This window comes from Molossus molossus, unplaced genomic scaffold, assembly GCF_014108415.1.
Source record: "Molossus molossus isolate mMolMol1 unplaced genomic scaffold, mMolMol1.p scaffold_m16_p_7, whole genome shotgun sequence".
NCBI lineage: Eukaryota > Metazoa > Chordata > Mammalia > Chiroptera > Molossidae > Molossus > Molossus molossus.
In genome coordinates, this window is record NW_023425401.1 from 107,631,793 (window position 1) to 107,657,113 (window position 25,321).

The 25,321-nt window shown below is 41.2% G+C and overlaps 1 protein-coding gene across 19 annotated transcripts in view; it reads right to left on the reverse strand.

Moving 5' to 3' along the window:
• EZH2 (enhancer of zeste 2 polycomb repressive complex 2 subunit) overlaps positions 1–25,321 on the reverse strand; it is a 58,828-nt gene that overhangs the window by 2,956 nt on the left and 30,551 nt on the right. For 13 of the 19 annotated variants that reach the window (XM_036246396.1, XM_036246390.1, XM_036246389.1 and 10 more), the window contains 13 exons: positions 18,116–18,163; positions 14,831–14,947; positions 13,737–13,857; positions 12,515–12,655; positions 11,519–11,621; positions 10,876–11,039; positions 6,681–6,772; positions 5,057–5,297; positions 4,307–4,476; positions 3,818–3,912; positions 2,612–2,652; positions 2,126–2,251; positions 1,510–1,688 (listed from right to left, as the gene is read on the reverse strand). In XM_036246396.1, the coding sequence (XP_036102289.1) occupies positions 1,510–1,688; positions 2,126–2,251; positions 2,612–2,652; positions 3,818–3,912; positions 4,307–4,476; positions 5,057–5,297; positions 6,681–6,772; positions 10,876–11,039; positions 11,519–11,621; positions 12,515–12,655; positions 13,737–13,857; positions 14,831–14,947; positions 18,116–18,163 (1,638 nt within the window). Of the gene's footprint in view, positions 1–1,509; positions 1,689–2,125; positions 2,252–2,611; positions 2,653–3,817; positions 3,913–4,306; positions 4,477–5,056; positions 5,298–6,680; positions 6,773–10,875; positions 11,040–11,518; positions 11,622–12,514; positions 12,656–13,736; positions 13,858–14,830; positions 14,948–18,115; positions 18,253–25,321 lie in introns of all 19 variants that reach the window. The other 6 variants (XM_036246402.1, XM_036246401.1, XM_036246386.1 and 3 more) reach the window with 4 other exon arrangements.

The window sequence follows — 25,321 nt, forward strand, 5'->3', positions numbered from 1 at the left end:
TGGTTGTTCCCCCACAGCGCTCCTCACAACAGCAAGGAGGGTGCCGAGGGGTGGGCTCACCATCTCATCAGCCTGCCATTCTGTTCTTAGAACTGGCTGTTTGACATCTGCTATCTAATTAGACGATGGCTGGGAACAAATCCCTCTTTCCACCATGGTTCATTATTATGCTTTCACCCCAAATTTCCGGTGTCCTTTAAAAAGTTCCATGATCACTCAAACTCCCAATCTATTTCTTTTTCCTTTTTATTTATTTTTTAATATATTTCTAAGAGTTAGGGAGACAGAAACACCAATCAGCTGCCTCCTCCAGCATGCCCCCTACAGGGGATCAAGCACGTGTTCTGACCAGAAACGGAACTGGTGACAACTTGGTGCATGGATCGACACTCAACTACCGAGCCACACTGGCCAGTTTATTTCTATTCTAATCCAGCCTAGACTCACCTGTCAAGGAAGTTTCCCAAATACCTCCTTGATCAGAAACTAAATAACATTGTTAAGCAAATGAAATCCAGTTGGTAAGAAAGTATCTACAGTTTTCTTTTTTCCGAGTTTAACAAAGGCACATCAGCACATCAACGTGAACAGCATTGCCCACTTTCTCAGCCAACGGAAGTAGTTCATCCTACAGTGGTGAGTGTGGGGGAAGGGGTAGAAATAATGAGATTCTCGGGGCTTGTTGTGGGTGTGCTGTGGGAAACTGAAGAGCATCACTGACAGAATGCTGCCTCAACACTTGAAAACACCAGAGTCAAAAATTAAACCACTGCCAGCAATAGAATTCCCAGGCGGGGCTGCTAGCAGCGCTGTAGTGAGATCTCAATCAGGCAACCCAAGGGAGAGGTCACAGCGAGGGGTTCCTAATCTAGAAAATGGGGTTCATGAGGAGCCTCCCTTGTGGAATTATGAGGACTAAATGAATTAATACACAGGGCACTTAGACCAGTTCCTGCTACACAGTAAGTAATGCCAGTTTATTATAAAAATGATTAACTAAAGAAATGCACCACCTACTCAGAAAAATAGGACGCTGACCTTCCCCAGTATACACTGTTAGCATCCTTTGCTCTGTGATGAAGGTCCTGGTTGCTGGTTAAAAACTCACATTACCGGGAGTTGCATGCAGGTAATTCCTAGCTGTGATGTTTTCATGATTATTAAAGGAACATAGTCTGCAAAAACTACTGTGGGCAGTTTCATGGCTACTATTTGAAAGAATGGCTCTCTATTCTGATAGGAACACCATTTATTTGCATAAAAAAGAAAATTAAAATCATCTACTAAACAACTAGAAAAACATCTTATTCCAAACCTAAAACAACACCTGCTGGTTAGAATTTCCCGGCTCCTCCTACGCTAGAGAGGGTGGGAGCAGCTGCCCAAGGAGAAACCCAGGCTCTCCCGTTTCCTTGGCCCTGGTTAATGGAGTGAGACTGTTGGCCCTGTCGTGTCGTCCCCGTCCCCCCCCCCCCCCCCCCCCCCCCCGTCTTTCACCCCAGACCGCACCTTCTTGGAGCCCCGCTGGATGCTGCAGTTCTTGCAGGACACGTTCTTGCTGTCCCAATGGTCCGCGGCCCCGCACGTCAGACACAGGTCGGGGTCACACTCCCGGACGGCCAGGTAGCAGGGGCACTGCTTGGTGTTGCACTGCGCTTTGCAGCGGCAGCCAGGAAAGCGGTTCTGACCTGCAGAGACAGTCACCGTCGTGGACTCGGGGACCCCTCACAGCGGCCTGCCCGTCCCACCGCACAGAGGAGGGAACTTCCTGGCATCCGAGTTTCGTGCGCCGTTTCATTCGATGATTAGAATCACCACGTTTATGACAAGTTCATTTCCTCTGAGGACTGAACCCACCCAACCCGGACAATTTCTGGTGCCCAGAAAATATTGGGGTAGCTATTTCTAGATTCCCCTTGCATTCTGTGCCAACGTTACTATGATCTGATATAAACCACCAGAGAAAAGCAGCTCCTTCATCCCACCCTGCCTGACCTGCCCACATGAGCCAGGACACAGGCTCTGGAAGAGCCACCATGTTGTGTCGACTTCAGTTCCTGTTTTAAATGGCTGACCAAGGCCCATTCAGTTCTCATGCGATTGCATCAAAGCAGCAAATACTTACACTCTGAACTACACTGACAAAACTTTTCACAAAAATTCTGTGCTATCACACAAGGGCACGAACTGTCACAAGGCTGCCGAGGATGGTCGCAGGGCTGGTAGTTGTAAACGTGGTTAGAAGAGCCGTCTGCATCAGGACAACAGCATGCAGGTCAATCAGAGGTGGGAGATGATTGTACACAGGAACAAGAACACATTCTTCCCATTACCTTGGAGCTTAGGTTTTCCCTGATAAACATTCCTGTCTACAAAATGATGGCCGAAAGCAACCCCCGCCGCAGGTCCCCAGGGTGCTGTTCCTTTACCCATCAGTGACTCACCTTCACTGCACAAGAGAACCGACTGGCAATATAATCAACGGCCATCCTCCATTGAAATTGGCTTAATGTACAAAAGTCAACTCTATCAAAATATCCTAAATTCTAACGCAGTTACTAACAAATGACAAGCAGACATTTTTAAGTTAATGAAATTGAAGGATGCTGACCTTTTTTCAGCTGTATCTTTCTGCAGTGTGCAGCCCACAACCTGCAAAACAAAGAAAACAGTCTTCTTTTTTTTTTGTTCAGATAGAGTGGGGAGGGAGAGAGAAAAACATCGATGCGAAAGGGACACATCGAGTGGCTGCCACCCACACAACCCAACCAGGGCCAGGGACAACCCGCAACTGAGGTACGTGCCCTTAGTGGGAACCGAACCTGGGTCTCTCTGGACCGCAGGCCAACGCTCTACCGCTGAGCCAAACCAGCCAGGGCAGAAAACAGTCTTCCTCAGGTCAGCACACAGAAGCTCCCCGAACAAGTCCGCCTGTGCCGTGAACAGAGTGACGCCTTAAAGGCAGGGGCCTGGGGGGGAGTCACATATGACCCAACTTGTGTCTGCAGCTACTGGGAAACTGTGGGGGCCCTGCTGGGTGCCAAGAAGCCCTATGCAAGACCTAGTCAGGATTTAGGATGGTCACACCTGCGTGTGCAGGTTGTCTCCCTACTGGTTCATTTTGATGTGGATAATACTGGCACGTCTTTAATCATTCCACTGAGCTACATGGTCAGAAATATCTACTAAAGCCTAAATTCTGTGGGAAAAACTTCTAAGTGCTTTCAGTTCTAAATTAAAGAAATGGAACAGCGTGTATACATATTTTGAAGCATAATCTAAATGTTCCCCTACCCAACACCCAACTCTGCTTCTCCCTGAAGCACTGGAGAGATGGGATTAAAGCTAACAGTCCAGCCATGGTCTTCTAGCTCTGCACTTGCAAATCCAGTCCTTCCCCACTCACTGCACAGGCCTTGGGGAAAGGTAACATTTATACACCTTAGATATTCTAAGACTATGAATGCAACACCACACATCTGGAAGATTCTGGCTCCTCAATAAAAACCAGCTCGGAGCTCAGAACTCACATCTCCCTCCAAAATTTACCCTCAGCAAAACATCCCAGAACAACTTCAAGTAATTGTTTGCATAGCCTTTAGTGCAGAAGCTACAGGCTTGTCCCACCCAAATGCAGCAGAGTGAGCATGACTATGACTCAGCACCGAATCTTACAGAGACAAGACTCCACGAGTATGCTTTTGAGGCATCTTAAGATTCTTTGTTAATGGACCAAGTGGAGGCCAGCCGCCACCCTTGGACGCGCCTGGCCTGCAGCATCCTGGTGGCATCTCAGAATGGCTGCAGGCAGACTTACCGGTGTTTCCTCTTCTTTTTCCTTGGTGGAGTGTCGACATCCTCGGCAGGAGCTGGAGCTATGATACTGGACTCTTTGACTCGAAACTCGTACACCTGATGAGAGGTATTCACGGAAATGAGTACCGCCGAAGGAAGCAAACTTACAGTCTTATACTGCTCATATCAGAAACATCTCTCTTCTCTGACAGTTAAAAGTGCTGGGACAAGAGAGCGCAAAGAAGACACTGCCCTGACCCTCACGCAGGGACATCAGCTGTGGTTACATCCTGATCAAGAGTCCCAAGGCTCCATCTAAATTCTCACTGGCTTTTTAAATCCACTGTCACCTAACGTGAAATATCTGAAGTCAGAAAATTATTTTCTCTCAGTTCCCTCTTCAGGGGGGCGAAGGGAGTACTTTTCAGGAGAAGAACAGAAGGTTAAGAATAACTGAGACTGTCCTTACTTTTGGTCAAGGATTACATATTCCACCCCCCCGTGTGCTTACCTGTCTACAGGTTTTGGTCCCAATTAACCTGGCAATGGCACAGAAGTTGTCGTAGTAGGTGCCAATGAGGACCCGGAACATGGAGGCCTCGGCTCCGCTCCACTCCACATTCTCGGGGGGTTCACTGTTCGGCTTCATCTTTATTGGCGTTTGACACCGCGAATTCGCTTCTACAAACCAAAGTTAAGTATGGGTCAGGAAATGACAACTGCAGAACAGTGTATCAACAAGTAAAGCTTGGGGTGTGCTTAAGAACAAAGCAGGAAGGAAATCATGTTTAAAAACAAGCTGGGGCTACAAAGTGTCAGTAAACGTTTCCCCATGGAAGCAGGATCCTGGGCTCCTTTCAAAAGAAGGCAAATGGGGCTATTCTGTTGTTCACGGTTAAGTCACAGGGCAGAACACCTAAAACCCACACAGGAAAGGAACCAAAAGGATCCACAGAACATCAAGAATACCAAGCTGTGATGTGAACTCCGCCCTGCCCGGCTGAGAAAGACGGAGGAAATGGCCCACTGGAAGCAGACGGAACCACGAACCTCAATCACGCGACAGCAAACCCTGCAGGTGGGCTGGGGCCGCACACAGCAACAAGAACTCGGCTATGCACCTTCCTTGAGAGAGTGCCCTCCCTGGTCTTAGTTCTCATTTTATTGAAACTTAGCCAACTAGGAAAACTGCTCACTACACCACACACCCTTATTCCCCACAATGCGGAACTTCCAAAGCAGAGTTGTCAGATCCCCTTACCAGAGGAGCTGGAAGTTTCGTCTTTTTTCTCTTCCTCTTCTTTATCGTTGTTCTCGCCACCTGTTTCAGTCCCAGCTTCCCTGTCACTGTCTGTGTCCTTTGACTCCAGCACATTGATGGTGGGGGTGCTGGGCCTGCTGCTGTTGTTGGGGAGTCTCCCTCGTCTCCGGCCTCCGGGGCGTTTGGGAGGTGTCTTGATCCGCTCGGCAGTGAGGGCGGCAGCAAACTCCTTCGCTCCCTCCTACAAAGTGAAGCATGAAGCTATCAAGGTCAAGCTCTACCACTCATTTTGTTGGAGGGAAAGAAGACTGCAAGTTAGTCAAGAAATTTAACATAGTGTCCATTTCCCACAATCATTTGCATTTCTAAATACATTTGTATTCTATCTGTTTTTGATAGCTTGGAAATTTCAAAAGGACAGACATGGGTTCTGTATGAAATCAGGCCAGACAGTTAGTTCTGTATAGTTCTGTGTCTGTGAAATACATTAACTGATTAGTAAGTTAAAATATAAACTACACTTTATATATATACTACCTCTTTAAAAGTGAATTTTCTTGGGAGAACCCTATACAATGCACATCTGGAGCTAAACTCTCCTCCCTGGGTTTCTAAGATGGCACATGCTTAAGTACCGTCTTGCTTAAGTACACAAGAATACAAAACACATAAGCATGCTTGACTTTGTCACTTCCTGCCTTACTATTAAAACAGCCAATTTTTTTCCTGTGAGGGGTGCACAGCCCCAGAAGACACGACAGGACCTTGAGGAACAAGGCTGTGAGGGTTACGTTCTTTATCACGAAGAGCAACATCCAGAAAGTGTAAAACAACGGTGAGAACATGGATTACAGAGAGACCAGAGAAGCATTTCAGATGAGCCAAATAAAGTTCTTCCTTGTAAAGAATACATGAAATAGTGCTTGAGAATCCCATTTTTAGTGGCAATACAAGGGAGAAGTTTGAGAACAGCAACAGCTTTATACTTCATTCTACAAAAACCAAATTGCTTAAAAATAGGATACCTTCTGCAGGTGCCATTCAATGAATCTTCTGTCCAAAATCCAACAGGCAATATATACCCACTTAGTTCCTAGGTAGGAGTGGCTTGGTTCAAAGAGGGGAAATGGTAAAAATAAGATAGTACCCGTAAAAAACAACTTTTCTACCTCATATTTTCCTAAACCTTTACCTTTTCTCCATCATTATTTTTTAAAAAATAAAAATCTGTGGGCCTGTAACACAGCTTAAACAACAGGGGTCTACAACTCTGAGAAAGGCTTAAACAACAGGGGTCTTGCGTTGATAGCCAAGTTTCTGGGGTTAGGTGCGCTACCTGTGCTGCACACACTCATGAACTCTGAGGAAGGCCTCGATCCTAAAGACCTTGAACTGTTGCTGAAGAGATTAACAGAGATGCACAAAGACTAATACAAGATCAGTGAAGGACTAGAGTGTGCAGTACACGAGAGCTACGAAAGTCATGGGTGCGAACCTCCGCCGACCGTGTGGCCAGGAGAAGCATAGGGGAGCCACAGTGTCAATGCTGACTGCTCACACCTCACCCAGCTCAGAATCGGCGCTTCTGCAGTGCCTCTGGGGACCACGCAGCACTCAAGCTTACCAAATGCTGGTAACACTGTGGCCCACAAGGCTTGTTGTCCAGAGCCGTTTCCGTGTTCTTCCGCTTGTAAGTGTTGGGTGTGGCATGAAAAGCTGCAAAATAAAGATAAAATGTCCAAATATAACTATAAAATAGTTACTTCTTCATTTCCTCAGTTTCAATGGAAAAAGTCAATGAATACATTCCACTCTTGAAAATATGTGGTTCACATCCCAGAACTTTCCTTCCAACTCTTACTGAATTCTCACCATGTTTCCCTCAACTCCCATAAGGTACCAACACTGCCTTGGAATGATTAGTGGTTTCTTATTTTTCTCCTCGCAAGTATAATTGATGCACAAAAACTCTGAACTCTGATCACAAGCATTATATTTGAGTCTCTAATCACTCCATAGAAACAACTGATACATCCTCTACAACGAAATCAGATTCCCTGCTTTACCCAAAGAATTATGACATCTACAATTTTTTTTTTCTAAAGAAAAGTCAGCAGTCTGTCCAATGGGGTAAAGAATGGAACACCACTTGTGAAAAACTGATTTTTTTAATCCTCACCTGAGGATTTTTCCCCCCATTTATCTTCAGGTAGAGGGGGGGTGGGGGTGGGGGGATATTGATGTGACACAGACACAAACTGGTTGCCTCCTGCACAACACCGACCAGGGCAGGGACCAAACCACAACCAAGATATATGTGCCCTTGACCAGAATGGAACCCGCAACTTCTTGGTCCGCGGGCCAATGCTCTAACCGCTAAGCCAAATCGTCCAGGGCTGAAAAACTAATTTTTAAGTATAAAGAGGACAACCTCAAAATACTAAATGAGTTTTCTTTGACTCACACAATTCAGGCAAGACCTAGTCTAGTGAGAGCCTGCAGCCAGCACCTTTCCCCAAGTGTCTGAAACGGAAATCCCCACAGAACGTGGTAAGAGAGATTCCCGCCGCGCACACGGGCCGCTGACCAGGCCTTAGTGCACAGTGGTGAGGACTCAGCAAGCCTATGAGCCAGCCTCCAGTGCAGTGTCCTGTTCAGAACTACACAAGAGGAAAATTACTTTGATCTGGATAAAACCCAGCAACATACTCATAAAACAAATCATTAAAAAAATATTTGTAGTCCTGGCCAGTTTGGCTCAGCAATTAGAGCGTCGGCCCGCAGTCCAGAGAGACGCGGGTTCGGTTCCCGCTAAGGGCATGTGCCTCGGTTGCAGTTTGTCCCCAGCCCCGGTTGGGTCGCATGGGTGGCAGCCACTCTATGTGTCCCTTTCACGTCGATGTCTCTTCCCCCCCCCCCCCCCACTCCATCTGAACAAAAATGGAAAAATGTCCTCAGGTGACGATTTAAAAAAAAATTTTAAGTATTTGTAAAAGGCCATACTTCTAGCCATAGAACTTCAAAGGGAAGTAATGACAGACTGATGAGGGAAGAAGGGAAAAAGAGTTTTTAAAGTAGAAATTCAAGGCTCAAATTCTTTCCAAGTGCGTGAATTTTCTCCCAGAACAAGAGTCTAACACCATATGACTAACTTAGCACTGGGTGACATTTTAGACAGGCAAGGACCTAACATACAAAGATTGTACAGACAGGAGGCTAAGGTCACATCAGCAGGACGCAGTTACATCAACCCCAAAATAAGACCGTCCTCAGCCAGAGTAAGTGCACGAGCACAGGTTCAATTCTGGTCGAGGGCACATACTCAGCTGCAGTTCAGTCCCTGGCTCTGGTTGGGGTCGTGCGGGTACAACCAGTTGATGTGTCTCTCTTGCATCAGTACTTCTCTCTCTCTCTCTCTCTCTCTCTCTGAAAATGAATGGAAAAAAGTATCCTTGGGTGAGGATTAAAGAAAAAAAAAAATTACCTCACAAAATAACTGCCAACATCCAAGCGTGGGAAAACAGTGCCAGCAGCAGACAATGATTCTGTTTAAGTTCACAGGAGGAAGCTTTAGGGGTTCTCTCATTAACCCTCACAAAATCCCCAAGTATTAGGACCCTCACCCCATTTTACAGGTGAAGGAAACTGAGGTTTAGGGAGATTCAGTCGCTCTGATAATTACACAGCAAATATGAACTCAAGTATGCCTAAACTTTTAAAACCATTACACAGCTGAAATGCTAAAAATAAAAAAAGAAAAGTTGGCCATCAACTATAAACTTGGAATACCGTCTTTGACATTCTGACCATTTACAATGTTGAAAGCTCAGCCCTGGCCAGTGTGGCTCAGTGGGTGGGCATCATCCTGTGCACAAGGGACTGCAGGAGGCAGCGGGTCGGTGCTCTGCCCTCACACCCGGTCAGAAATGACGGCCACAGCAGTCCACACAGCCAGTTTTAGGCAGAGCTTTTATAAAGGAATCACCAAGATTCCAAGTTTGCAGACAATCAGATTCCAATTTACAAAATGGACTGTGGCCTATACATTACTTGGAATATGAAGTGAAATTAGTCCCCTGACCAAAACCATTTTATCCTTCAAAGTTCATTAAACCCTTCAAGTCCCTCTAATAGAAAAGATGCAGTCCGAGACACTGAACTTCTGACCCAGATAAACTGACAACCTCCTTCCATCAAAACATCTTCCTTAGGCCGGGTCGGTTTGGCTCAGCAGTTAGAGCGTCGGCCTGCGGTCTGAAGAGACCCTGCTAAGGGCATGTATCTCGGTTGCAGTTTGTCCCCGGCCCTGGTCGGTTGTGCGGGTGGCAGCCACTCGATGTGTTCCTTTCACATCGATGTTTCTCTCTCTCTCTGTTCCTCTCTCTCCCTCCCACTCTACCTGAACAAAAAATGGAAAAATGTCCTCGCGTGAGGATAAAAAAAAAAAGAAGTAAGTTTGTTATCTGGACGATTTACCTAACTTCATTCCCCAGCAGTGTGAGAAAAATTAAGTACTATTCTGTGTGCCATAATTCAGTTCCATTAAGAACATTTTATGCTTTACCTGTATTCAAATGTGGGTATTTTGGTTTTTATTTACTTATTTATTTATTTTGTCAATCCTCACCTGAGGATATTTTTCCACTGATTTTTAGATACAGTGAAAGAGAGGGATGGAGAAAGATAGAAAGAAACATCTATGTGAGAGAAACACATCGATTGTTTGCCTCCTGCACAACCCCAACTGGGCTGGGAATTGAACCTGCAACCCAGGTACATGCCCTTGAACAGAATCAAACTTGCAAACCTTTGGTCCACAGGCTGATGCTCTAACTGCTGAGCCAAACCAGCCAAGGCCAAATGTGGGTATTTTTAAAAGGGCAACTCCCCACCACCCCAAAAAAAGATTTAACACAATATAGGTAAGAATATATAGCCCTGGCCGGTTTGGCTCAGTGGTTAGAGCGTAGGCTTGTGGTCCAGAGAGACCCGGGTTCAGTTTCCACAAAAAGCATGTACCTCGGTTGCAGTGTGTCTCTGCCCCAGTTGGGGTCATGTGGATGGCAACCACTCAATGTGAATCTCTCACATCGATGTTTCTCCCCCCCACCCCGCCACACTCTATCTGAACAAAAAATGGGAATATGTCCTTGGGTGAGGATAAAAAAAAAAAGAATATATATAAGCATCTTGAACAAGCTTTGTTGAAGAAATTGGCTAACATCAATATTATAGTGTTGCCCTAGGCTACCAGCTAGTTCACAGTAATCGTTTTGTTTTTTGTTTTTTTATCCTCCCTCGAGGACATTTTTCCATTTTTTGTTCAGATAGAGTGGGAGGGAGAGAGAGGAAGAGAGAGAGAGAGAGAGAGAGAGACATGGACGTGAAAGGGGCACATCGGGTGGTTGCCACCGTACAACCCAACCAGGGCCGGGGACAAACTGCAACCGAGGTACGTGCCCTTAGCAGGAACAGAACCCAGGTCTCTCTGGACCGCAGGCCGACGCTCTAACCGCTGAGCCAAACCGGCCAGGGCAGTAATCGTTTTATTATGAAACATTTATGGAAAAGTCACTGACCTGTATCCCAGGTGAGTGGGGGACAGCAGTCCAAATCAAACATGTGCGTACAAAAGACTTTGGAGCAACCCTCAAGCAACAAATTAAAAAATAACAAGACACTGATCCTAACACTTTTCTATCTTAAATGCAAGATTAAATGATAAACTCTAGTTGAAACAAATGACAATTTCCAAGTTGCTCTAAGACATAATCCCACCACAAAGACAGAAAATGAAAACGTACAATAACTGCACTTACGGTGTAGGAAGCAGTCGTACTTGAAACACCGCCTACAGAAGAGCGTGTGGAATGAATGCAGGCTCTGCTCCCTCTGAACAGATTTAGCATTTGGTCCATCTATGTTGGGGGTACATTCAGGTGGAAGTGCCCCTGGGAGCTGCTGCTCAGTGAGCTCTTTATACCTGACATGAACCAAGAGAAATTAAATCAATGGGAAACAAAAGTTACTGTTCTAAAAATAAAGTTTCTAAATGGATTCCATGTATTATTTTGTTTATCTTGCCTAAAACACCAAAGAAAAGTCTAGCTACAACCATCTTGTGATAAGCCAATTAAGTATTATGCATGATATAGAATCAAATTCATGAAATGTTCTTATATTCAAGTTAAACATCAACTATAGTAAAACTTCCACAAGTGTCCAGAGATATTTTCCCCTGCATGTACTATTGCAAATTATGTGTGTGTGTATTCTACATCAATAAAGGCTTGTAGGACAGAGCTTGGCAAGGATATGTTTTACTTCAACTGTCTTGGCAATTGTGAGAAATGAACTGAGAGCTCATTAGCCACATTAGTTTCATTTCCAATAAACCCAATGGCAGCTGACATCCATCCCATCCCACACGAGGTAAGACTCCTTCAGAGGAACAAATCTTACTTTTCCTTTAGTTCTTCTGCTGTGCCCTTATCTGGAAACATTGAGGAAATGGCTTCAAAAATTTTGTCAGAAGGAAATTTCCGAGGTGGGCGGCTTTCTTTATCTAAACAGGTAAGTATGAAAGGACAAAAAGAATGAAAGAAAACAAGTTTGCAACTTTCATTTTCTCCACACAACTATGTGTAACAAAGCTCATCATCTAAGAAAGTATCAACTTTGTGTTTCACTTACTTCCAATATATTTTACATATATCTGTGGCATAATAGGTCAAACAAAAAATTAAAAATCCAATATGGAAATTTTTAAGCAGACTGGGAGGCAGAAAAATGTGCATTCTAATCCCAGCTCTACTACTAACTGATTTTGTGACCATGGCTGCTCACTGTCCCACCTGTGTCTGTTTCCTCATCTATAAATGAAGGCACTGAATAACATGAGCACTAAGGTGCCTATTATAAAAATTTTATTCTTTGAAACTGCAGTTTTCCCCCACACTCTTATATGTTGTCTTAATAATGAGCTCTGAAGTATCAGAGCTGGTTACCACTATTGTGCTCTGGTCGCTTCTTCCCAACAGTGTGAACTTAAGCTACTCCACTGTACCTCCTCAGCCATGAAACCACCCACCGGCAGAGCACTATGAGGATCGAGCAAGCTGGTGCACAAAGTGATCAGCATACTGCTCGCACACAGAAATGGTCAGTATGTTATCTGAGGATGATGGTGACTGCCCAGTGAAACCCACAACCACACTAAACTCATTTGCTAGCCAAAGGAAATAAAGACACTGTAAGTGCAGAATGAAATGTTTCAAATAATATTCTAATTTCAATTATTCTGCTATCGATGTGATTTTCAACAACAAAAAAGGAATGAAGATCCACTTGTTTTTTCAGGTGCATGGGTCATGCTCAACCACTGAGCCACACCAGCTGGGTGCACTTGTTTTTTTTTAAAGATGCTGTAAGGGCTACACACAAACCTCGCAGACATACCGTCTCGGTTCTCCTCCAGATCTTTCTGTTTCTCTTCTCTTTCATCAGGATCATCTCCATCATCATCATCATCATCATCATTGTACTGACCAAGAGCATTCACCAACTCCACAAAAATTTCATCATTTATAAACCCACATTCTGAAATTCACCAAATCAAATATCAGAAATATACAGAGAAAAGCAGTAATGACAAAAGTTTACATATACCTTTTCTAATTTGGAATAGCGAGTGCCCATCCATCAGGAGTATAACACTGTTAAAATGAGGGGCAGAAGATCCTTTTCAGGACTGGCCCAAGGCAAAGTTAGGAACAGAATTTACCTTCAATCCTTGTCATTTTCTCTTTAATCATCCCTCCCACAAAGTTACCAGGGCCTCTGCTGTAACCTAATTCTCTGAAACTAACTGTGGCTTGGCCTCTTCTGAAACAATGTACCTGGCAGGCCTTGCTTTCCACTAATGATGAGAACTGACGATGTTACACCTATCACCCTCCTGCCAGGCAATTCAGCAGGCTCTCCTGGACACAAAACACCAAAGCCATGATTCTAGTGACAGAATCTCAGGTACTGCACTGGCCTGGTGGGGAAGGTATTCTACTGAGTAGAGCCCTTTGGAGCCCATGTCACATAAGCAGAGCCCTAATTCTAACAAATTTTACTACTAAAGAATCTTAAAATCTACATATACTCAAACAATTCTATTTAATTTATGTTACTGATGTAATCTACTATAGCCAACTAGGTATAATTTTCATGTGGCAAACATGGTCCTTCAATTTAAAAATAGGGAAAATACTGAAAATGTTAAGCTTGTGAGTCAGGCCAAGCCAGCACAAAATTTAATATTAAAAAATCTTTTTCATATCTATGCTTAAAAAAAAAAAAAAAAAAATCAAATCAAAATCTCTCTCAAGCCCTGGCCAGTTTGGCACAGCGGTTAGAGCATCAGCCCGCAGACCAGAAGAGACCCAAGTTCAGTTCCCACTAAGGGCACATACCTCAGTTGCAGTTTGTCCCTGACCCCGGTTGGGGTCGTGTGGGTAGCAACCAGTCAATCAATGTCTCTCTCTCTCTCTCTCTCTCTGTTCCTCCATCTCTCCCTCCCCCTCTATCTAAAGATAAATGCAAAAATATCCTCAGGTGAGAATAAAAAAATAAAAATAAAAATAAACAATTCTTTGGCCCCCTTTTCCAAGAGAATAAACACATGGCTCACCTCTATCCCCGTGTACTTTCCCATCATAATTTTTTATTAGTTCTTCAATGAAAGTCCCATCCTGGTCTAAAACTTCATCCCCCATATAAGGAATGTTATGTAAAACAGTTTCATCTTCCACCTAAAACATAATAAATTTAAAAAGCAGCCTTATGCTAAGTGTCAATTTTTTAAAATAATAACTAAAATACAGCAGTTTTTTTCATAAGCAGATATCTTTACCCAGTTCTCCAGATGTAAGAATAAAAATGCTTTTTGTCATGCTGATATATCAGCATGAAAGAGCTGTCAGGCTAAGAATCAAAGTTCTATTCAACAATCGAGGTAGTTTTCTGTGAACAAATTGGTTGAGAACCAAACTGTTTGAGATGGGAGACAATAGAGAACCAAAGTTTGACTGTACTAGTATTTTATTACAAAAGCTATTGGGCCCTGACCAGTGTGGCTCAGTGGTTATAACAATGAGGGTTCAACTTCTGGTCAAGGGCATGTACCTGCGTGATAGGTTCAATCCCTAGCTCCAGTTAGGGCTCGTGCAGGAAGTAACCAATCGATGTGTCGTCTCTCTCACATCAGTGTATCTCTCTCCCTTTCGCTCTCTCTAAAAATCAATGGGAAAAAAATATCCCCAGGGGAGGATTATTAAAAAAAAAAAAAAAAAAGCTACTGGGCCAGTGTTATCTCTGGAAACACGCTTGTGTTTTATAAGCCCTGAGAATATTCCATGGTGTACATTATCATTTAGTAACACGCTGCCTAAAATTGTTTTAAATAAGTTCTCAATTAACAAAACTTCAGTCAGACGTCTTCAAGGCTAAGAACTATAAAGTTCATCTTTTAACTGTTTTTAACCCCAAGTATAGTTTTTGCTTAACAGTTTCTCTGAAGAATATTTTAACTAGAAAGGACTAGGAAAAGAGCAACATTGCAAAGACTTAAAGATATATAAAAAATCAGTAAAACATGTCACTGTGTGCTACCATAATTCATAGCTTTTTTACTCATACCTTGTCTGATCTTGATGAGAAAATCATCTATGATATTTATTTAAAATAGTGCTTATAAAAGAAGCAGAATATACATTATTTACATACCATGAAATTCTGCTGCAGGGGAGACCAAGAGTACATTATGGGCACTGAGGCAACTGCATTCAGAGTCTTTAATGGGATGACTTGTGTTGGAAAATCCAAGTCACTGGTCACCGAACACTAGAACAGAAAAAATGACTCGTAAGAATAAGAGAATCTGAAGCTGGAGCAAACATATTACACAGAGATGCTGCCTACTTACATAATTTTTTAAAGGAAATTTTAAAATGACTATCTTTACCTAAGACGGTAAAGTTCATAAAAACCAAAAAGGATTCTCTCCTTCACTTTCACTTAGAATAGGGAAAAAATGCTTCCAATTTTGCAAATTTTTAAAGCCCTCCAGTCCTTCCCATACTTACCAATCAAAATTATATTTGTATTAGCTTTAGGTTAACTGCTCAAAATTTCTTCCACACCTCAACCACATGGAATAATATAGATATCAAATATGCCACTTAAATCTTACTTAATTAGAATATGGAAACTTGTTAGGTTAACCTTTCTTATCTTTATCTTCCCTTTTAAAAAGCCTAGGTGTCATTTGCTGAATTATCAGGTGATAACACAAACATTAAAGGGTAATAGATCAGAGTTTCAATCACAACAAAATGGATTCAAATCAACTCTGCAAAGTATAATCTCTAAACTATTAATAATAACAGCTAATGTTATTACCTTTGTATGTGCTAAGCACTATATTACACACATTACATGTCTGATCATATTTAATCTTCATTACAACACTGTAAGATGGGGAGTGTCTTCAGCCCCCATTTTACAGGTGAGAAAAGTAAGGTAAAGAAAGGATAAGTAACTGGCTCAAAGTCACACAGGGCTAGAATTTAAACCCAGGAAGTCTGGCTCTGAAGACCCTAAACATATTGCCAAGATACCAAAGTTCTATAGTCTCTAACGGCCTATATTCCCTTCAAATTCCGTATTTCATCCAATCCACGATGACATCCATTTCAGTATCTTCTGTATCACTAAGAAAATAATGCTTCAGTTAAACTATATGATGCTTTCTTACCACAATGATTCTAAAGTGCATGATGGTTTCAGATAATATTAAAGTTTGCATCTTTGATTCTATGAAATACGGTAATAATCTGTGCCCTGTCACCTTCCATCCTGTCTAGGAATCCAGCTTTTCTTAAAGAGTACCTTTACCCAATTATCAGGTCTCCAGAGCCTTCTCAAAATTACCCTGGATATACATTCATAATCTATAATCAATGAAAATAGAACCAAAAAAAGTAGAACTGAAATTGTAAAATAAAGCAAATAATAATAATAATATATACACAACTGTAAAACATTTTTGATTTTTATTTAAGAGGTCTTAAAAATAGCAGGACTGGACCTGGTGACATCAGAGTGCATGTCACTGCATAGCGGCCACACCTGGCCCTCAGCATTTCCTCAGGCCAGGGGATAAGCTGGCCACAGTCACAGTCACTGCAGCACAAAGTAGTTCCTTCCTCAGTGGAAGTGAAGGTTTAAGAACAAATCAGTTAGGAAGAACTGTGACAGTGATTAATCCATCAATCTGCTTTCCAAAAGGGCAAAGATAAAGATAATACTAGAAAGCTCATAGCTCAAATAAATAAGGTGTGAACAGTTTACTAGTACTCCAGAACCCACAATCTTTCCCATTCCACTCTGTAGTCTGACACAATTCTTCATCCATCCGTCCTATAATCCAATAACAGTAGTTAACATTTATTGAGCACGTACTATGTTGCAGGCACTGTGCTAAGTGCTTTATAGACATTATCTAAACCACTCTCATCTCGGCCTTTAGCTTCACAACATCACAAATGAGGAGGACATTGAGGTTCAGAGAAGTTAAATAACTGGCCTAGTCAGAAAGGCAGTAAGTTCCCAAGCCAGGATGGAAGCCTACATCTGACCCCAGCACCCAAGAGCTTCATCAGTTACAGCCGTGCAGTGAGTGCTGCATCGCATCTCCTCCCTCAGCCCCCTCCTCCTATACTCTCACTACCAAGTCTTCTTCCTTCCTTCCTAAGTAGGAATATTTAACCCAGTAACTTTGGGGCAAGTATTATACACTGTCCAGTGATTTTAACTACAGAATCACTTTCATTTCTTACAAAACAATTACAGTTTCTTATTTTTATTTTATACTTGGCAGGGGTAATTAATTCTATTACTTTAATTCTGAAGATTAGCCCCCTGTAAAGCCTGGCCTGGAGGTGGGGGGGGGTTGCAGGGGAGTGAGCTGCCTCTCCAACTCTGACTTATTTGCCTGCTTTAATCTAAATCCAAGATCACACTTAAGGGTAGACAGCCTAATATTCAACTACTAGGCAGGAGGAATGTTGGCTCTGCTTCATCTGTTTGCTCTGGCCATGTAGAAAAGGCTCTGGGTCTACTGAATGAGGTCAGCTGAGTATTCCCATGAACAGAAAGAACTGACAGAAGCATAGAAATAAAACAGCAAAAACTAAGTACTCAGTACTACCTCCACCCACACCTGTCCTTCTCCCATGCGCCATCATACGAGAGTCAACAAGCTCTCTTGAGGGCAGAGCGGCGGAGGCAGAGTGTGGCTGTACCTCACTGTCTCACAACGATACTCAGCACAGTGTCTCAAAAAAGAGTAAGCACTCAAAAAATGTTTCTGGACTGCATTTGCTGATTCTCCCTACTGGAGACTTCAACTTCGAATTTCTCTTTAAAGCTAAGAAAGCATCTATTTAGAAAAGTAAAGGTCTACACCACCTCATTATCTACAGAGCATCTCCAGAAACCTATCCCATTCTTCAACTATCAACCTTAACTAATAACCATACTCCTTTCATTTATGAAATAATATTCAAATGCAAAAGCATTTGTTGGTAAAAACAAGTTTGGGAATTCTTATTTACTGAGTTATAGGATAATTACTCAAAAATCCCAGTTACTTACCAGTAACTATTTTTCTTTGAAAATGTATCATCCTTGACAGTTACATTATTAAGTCTCCTATCACTCAGAGTTCTGAAAAGAATTTGACCTCGTGGATCTCCACAGCATTTTTCCTGATCAGAGTCACATGTCCTGGACTCAGAAGTTCACAAGGAGACCACCAATGACAACAAATTAAATTCTCTAATTTAAGTTCCAACTCGAGGATCACACAAGGAAGTTATCATAGATGATTGATTCATCATCAATGATAAAGAAAGAAAAAACTACATTAATTATCAAGGATGCTACATTTTCAGAGAAACACAGCTTACTGGTAAGTAACCAGGTTCCTCTGAGGATGGATAGACTTACATCAACCAGCTGGTACAATAGGCGACTGTGTGGCTGGACCACTGGGAGCTGGAGAGGGAAGTCAAGCCAAAAATAGGAGTTGGAGGAGTACACAACCCAACTGAGACTCTTGGCAGAAGGCTGGTTCCAAGTAAAAACTGTGTTATGGAAAATCGTAGAGGGAAGAGCAGGTGAATGGCCTGCAGGGAAGGGAAAGAAATTAACACACCCTACTATGTGCCAAGCACTGTGCCTAGAGACTTTACCAAAGTTAACTTCTTTAAAACTCACCACTACCCTATGAGGTAGATGACTCCCCATCTTACAGTGAGGCATCCCAAAGGACAATGGCCATAGCCACCCAGTTTCTGAACAATCTTTAACATCAGAAGGGTTAAGTCCGACTTCCTTGTAGTAGGGGGAAAAAGGTCAGTTAGCCAAGTCAAAAATATTCTTGGATACTGGTTGGTCCATTGATTCACGCAACAGACACAATGAACTGTTGATAATGTCTGATATCCTTCGGCTGTTCCGAGTAAAACAATAAGGAGCTGTCTCATGTAAGGTGCAGGAAAGAGTGGGGCAGGAGGAGCACCAGCTGCCACCCACCTCGAGAGAAAAGCTGAGCGTGATGTCTGCAACTACCCATATTCCTCAAGATCAGAGTAAAGATAACACACCCACGTTGTAAATTTGCTAATCCTCCTGGTGAGATGCTAATGTAAGGAACTTAATTTCAGACTGCTTTACATGAAGGAAGTACTGAAGGAAAAACTGTAATGAGACAAATATCAAGTTTGGGTCAGGTTAAGAGGTTCGATAGCAAGGACTCATACCAAGGTAGGAGGAGGGTTCAGAGGTGAGCCAAGGAGAGGAGTGCTCCAGCAGGAGGGTCAGAAATACAGCGCAAAGAAAAACCCTGATCGACACAGATGTATTTAATACAAGCAGCTAATCAAGGGTGTTGGAGCTAAGGAATGAAGGAGTGGTTCACTCCAGCCTGTAAATTATTTCTATTTTGTTGTTAAGTATTTATGTTGCATAGCCATCTGGCTGGGGAGTCAACCTCTACCTGTAGCCCAGGGCTCTTGCCCCCGAGTTCATATAAGCAAAGTAGAAAGATGTCGCCCTAAAAGCATCAGTTCTTAACACTTCTGGGGGAGGGAGAGCCATATGTAACATTTAACATAGAACATATTAACATTTGGAATACAACCTCAGAAAGTTTAGATGCTTAAAAGTCTTTCCTGCATCCTAGCTTCAAACACCTAATCCTGAATGAAAGAGATCATAAATATATAAACCTAGTGAATATATTAACTGTTAAAGCCCAATGCAGTCAGGGTCTGAAGGGGCTATTGGGGTAAATGCCTCTTCTTAATCTATAGTTTTGCTAAAATACTGGAGATCAGAAACAGAACAATACTACGGGACATAAGTTGGTAAAACTAAAAACACTTAACAAAGGACATGACGCAGGTAACAAAGACATGTTCATCCATTACAGGCAAACTCAAGTACCTAATTCAAGAAGAGTCCTGTGAGTGAAAAATAAGACCATTTCCCTCATGGAAAAATAAACAAACAAAAAAGAAACCCACAAAAACTAAGAAACAGAACAAAGAGTATTATACAAGCCCTTGGTTTCCATAAGCTGTGGCAACACAATCGCTGTGAAGTCTCGCTCCCGTGAGTGGATGCGGGGCTGGACGACGTAGAGCAGCGAGGCCCCAGTTAAAGAGATGCCAGACTGTCAGCCGGCCGGAGTCTCTGAGGAGACGCACCAAGTCCTTCCTCAGGTGGTAAATCTGCTCAGGTGACCACCAATCGGGTTAATCTTTGCAACACGGATATATAACTGCTCTAAAATCATTCACGGGTTATTTAGTAAACAACGTTGAAACAAGTATAAAGCTCAATAGGAAAAAAATTTAAATCAAATCCCCACTCACTATGCCAAAGGAAATTCCTGATGCATTAAATGATAATAAAATTAAAAAATGAAAACAGAACTAAAAGTAAAGATGGACAGATAATTTATATCTTGAAGTGGAGAAAGACTTTCTAAGCCCTTAAGAAAGAAATCAAAAGAATTCTAATTTAACTATATAAACATTTAAAATTTCTGCATAACCAAAATAACATCAAAATGGGGAGGGGGAAATCTGCAAAACAGATGATTATACATTGATATTTATAATATATAAGAAGTCCTTTAAAATCTTAACAAAAAAACCCAACCTCATTTTAAAAGATTCAAGACCATAACAGGCCAATTCATAAAAGAAACATAAACAACAGATAACCTCACTGAAGAATCAAATAGAGGCAAAGAAACTAATAATTTTTACCTATCACACTGAAGATTAAAAAGACGATAATATTTGATATTGGGAATGTAAACAGAAGCTTCCATAAATGGCTAGTAAGAGTATAAAGGTAAAACTTTTGAGGGACAATTTTGTAATCTCTATTAAAATTTTAAATATGCATATCCTCTTGACCTAGTTATTATTCTATTTCTAGGAACTCTTCCTACAAAATTAATCAAAAGATGCAAAGATGCATATGAAGGCTACTCACTGAAACACTAACTAGAAAAGTAAAAAATAAAAACCTAAATGTCCATCAATTAAGAATAGGGCAGCCCCGGTCCGTGTGGTTAGGGTCTTAGGTTTGATTCCCAGTCAAGGGCAGGGACCTGGGTTGCAGGTTCGAACCCCAGCCCCAGTTGGGGCGTGTGCGAGAGGCATCCAAATCAATGTCTCTCTCCCTCCACCACCCACCCTTCCACTCTCTCTATTTAACATAAAAAAAAAAAAATTCCCTCAGGTAAGGATTAACGCCCCCCCCAAAAAAGAATAGGGCAATTAATTATGTTTTACTCATAGTGTCCAACACTATGCATCTTAAAGAGTAAAGACTGGACATGGGCTTTATTTATTTATTATTTTTTTTAATCCTCATCCGAGGACATTTTTCTATTTTTTGTACAGATAGAGTAGGAGGGAGAGAGAGGAAGAGAGAGAGAGAGGGAAACATCGATGTGAAAGGGACACATCGAGTGGCTGCCACCCGCACGACCAACCAGGGCCGAGGACAAACTGCAACCGAGGTACATGCCCTTAGCGGGAACCGAACCCGGGTCTCTCCGGACCGCAGGCGGACGCTCTAACCGCTGAGCCAAACCGGCCAGGGCTGGACATGGGCTTTAAAGTGATGGCCCCAAACAACAGGCACATTTTGTCCAGGAGTAACTTTTTCCAAAATCAAATATGCATTATCATTATTATTAACATGTTCTCAGATATAGATATAGAAGAACTCTCAAAGAATAAAAGTCACAGGGACTGGATCACAGAGACTTTTGCCTTGTTTTATATATTTGTGTGTTACCTGAATTTTTACAATTATAATTTTGCAATGACTTCTAATTGGAAAAATGAATAATAGGAATTTCACTGACCCCGCAGATATTCACATTAGCTGATATAAAACTGCTACATCTGTTCCAAGAATCTGCTTCAACCTCCCAAAATGGTACAAGTGATATTATTTTATAAAATATAGTAAGAGAAAATAATCTTAAGCAGTGAATTTAAGTCAATCTATGTTATCAAGCTAAACTGTGACAGAGTTCTAGGTTTAATAAAATTTTCTTCTTCAGAGCAATAAGCATTTTTTAACACTGCAGACTAGACAAGCATTTCTTTTAGTTTTTGCTCGTTCTGCTTACTTTTAAAATACTTGTCAAAATTTGGTTTTGCATTTTGGGAAAAGACAATCTTTGTAATAGTCAATTTAACAATAATTTTTAAACACAAACTATATACAAAGACTCAAGAGAAAAACAACAAGTTAAATGCAACTTCTGCCTGTATATTAGTTGCACAAAATAAAGGACATTTTAAAGAATTCACTCTTTAAACATAAGATATCTTAGAGGTTTAAAATATAATCTCAAACAGTATAAGTGACCTTTCTTTTTTGTTAAATGACCCTTTGGAAAAGCATGAAATACTTTTACTGTATTAGTTTCCTTTCAAAAGACTTTACAGTCATTTAAGAAATGCTCCATCTATTTCAGCCAGAAAGGAAACAAAGGCTGCATGATTCGAAAAGCTACAGGGGCAGAAGGACCAGCAGAGTTAACATAAGACTAAATTCTCTAAGTACATACCAACAAGTGGTTAAGAGAGGCAAACAGCAACAGAAAATGACTTAGAAACCAGTTCCTTCAGGAAGTAAGAAAGGATGGATACATTCAGAATGAGAATCAAAGCAGACACTTGGGAGAGCCATCCGTTTATTTTCTAAGACAAGAGAAAAGAGCCCTCGCTCCCTCCCAAATCTGCTCAAAAGACTCAGGAGACAGACCTACTGGTTCTGTAATCCCATAATTTACAAAGGAAAGAAAGCATGTTAGTGCGTTGAAAGTTAAGACTGTATTTAAGTAAAGGTCACTATATTATATAATGAGTACACTAACATATTATTTTTTTCTTTGTAAATAGCAACTAAATTTATTTACAAGTGACCTAGAAAAGTGCATTACCAAGTCAATAAATAATGCAATCAAGTGTTTACATGTAAATAAGACAGTGTTTTTCCTCTCCTTCAATAAAAATAAGTCCAAATTGCAAACATATGAAAGAACTTACACATTCTGTTATTTTGATAGAAGTCTCTCCAAAAATAAATTTACAAATATCAAATGACAGGTAAACTTAAAATAATTTCAGATATCACTAAAAAGAGCAAACCTGCACGCACTGAAAAGTCCAAAAGACATTTAATTCTTCACGAATATAAGGACTAGGAGGCCTTTCTGATGCTGCTTGTATGTCGAACATTCTCAAGAAGCTCCATGTTTCAAAATACATAAAAAATTCTCACTCTTTCATTAGTAAACAAGACACAGAATTCTTACAAGAACATTATATTCTCCCAGGAATCTAAAAATGCATATTGGCAGGATTTTTTAAATTACAAAACCAATCATACCCCTTGCCCAGAGGACAGACATCATTTGAGCAAACCTCTCAGTCGTCATACGTACAGGCAATGAAAGCTTGATATGAAAAATCAATGAAGGGGAAAGTGCCTTGTGGGTTTTGAGGAAGAAATGGACAAATGTACAAAAAGAAATACCCCCTAGTAAGAACTACAAGAGTAATTCTTAAACCAGCTTCTTCATTAAAACTGGAAAAACAGACACCCTAAAGAATATGACCGCCAACATGCAGACTGACAGGAGACAAAGGAGGAAAGTCACTTGTTTGATGAACAGCCACACATTACAGAAATAAGGTATATATCCCTTGGCTTATAGGTAATGACATTGTTAAGCCCCTTAAAAAGATCAACTGAAGAACAAAAGAAATAAAATGTAAAACATATAGTCTAGTCACTGTCCTTAAGGAGTCAGAAAAATACAAAAATAGACACATGCTCTGTATTAAAATTCCATGGGTAACACTGCTTAAGGTTCTGTAATCTCAACACCAAAAGAACAGATACCAAAAAGTGTCTTAAAAACACATGAAGAAAACAATATACTACAGATGGGTCTCTAGGTTCCAATGCAGAGCTCCTTGATCTTAAGTCAGCATCTAGAGCAGACACTTCATTAGAAAGTAAACTTGTCAGACATTCTTTACTACAATAACCCAGATAACTTTAAAATTGAGTGTATCTACAAATACAGAAAAGTAGAAGACACGTAGAAAACGGAAATTTGTCACTGAATCATTGTCATACTGCAAAGGATTTATACTGAAGACAGGACTTAGAAAGGATCAGTTTAAAACAATGTTACAACAGCACTTCCAAATGTTAAAAGCCACAGGCAAGGTGTCTGGATCAACACTGCCCTGCCAAGTCTACTACTAGGAAAGTCTGCAAAATAGGTTTTTACTTATCCTGCTTCTAACCTACATCAGACTCCAACTTGCAGAGCACATAAAAGAAATCAATATATAGCTGGAAAGGCTCAAACTCAAGAAAAAGAACTGGAAAGGTTCAAACTGAAGAAAAAGATAAACGAATATATTCTCATCTGAAAAGATTAGACAGAGATCATTAAATTCTTTCCAGCCCTAAGACTTTTATTATTTATTGTGATACCACCAAAAAGCTTATCACAAACTGTATGTCGAGATTTCTTTAGTTTCCAGAAGTCAGGGATGATGATTTGAAAGAGGGTGGGGAAAGGGAAGTAAGAGATGCATCATTTGAAGCAGGTTAGTTATCAAGACCAGCTCAACCACCAGTGCCTGACCAGGCCAGAGTTCCATGCAATAGAAACTGAATTCCTGAGGCTGGGATTACTTCCCTCCTTTTCTCCTCCTACTTTGTGGATGGTGTTTCTCGACGTTCATGGGGTACTAAGTTGAGAAAACAACTTTATTAAAATGCTAATTTCTTCTCACAGTCCCTCACATAAACTTACTGATATCTTTATATGCAAGGATGTTTATCTCCAATGGACAAAATTAAAAGAAATTTTCAATTAGTAAATATTTGTATGAATATATTGTACTCTTAAGTTTAACACCAAAAGTTATATGAGCAACTAAAGTTGTATATAAATAATAAACTTTACTAATTTTTAAAAATATTATCTTAAGTTTTTATTTGTCTTAAAATCCTCATCTGAGGATATTTTTCCATTTATCTTCAGATGGAGGAGGGGGGGAAAGAGAGAGAGAGAAACAGACGTGAGAGAGGCACATCAACTGGTTGCCTCACATATGACCCCAACCAGGGCCAGGGACCAAACCACAACCGAGGTACATGCCAGAATCGAACCCATGACTCTTTGGTCTGTAGGCCAGTGCTCCAACCACTGAGCCAAACCAGCCAGGGCAAACTTTACTAATTTTTTAATGTGTCTCAGCAAAGTGTACTCTTCTGGGCCCACATCAGATCATTAGAGCAAGCAAACTAACTTAGCTCTCTTCTAAGGCTCCGTTTTCTCATCTGGAGAAGAAAGGCGTAATACAACCATGATAAAGATTAAATGAAATAATGTGTGCAGAGTACCTTGTACAGTACCAGAATAATTACTGCTATTTTTATTATTAATGTAAATTGATAGCATTTTAATATTTGTAATGAGTGGCAAAAATAAGTGTTGCATGTGTCTCTACTTTATTTCTCCAAATTTCTAAGATTTATTCCTCCAGGGAACCGGGGGTTGGGGGTGTGGAAGAGGTTTCTTTTTCC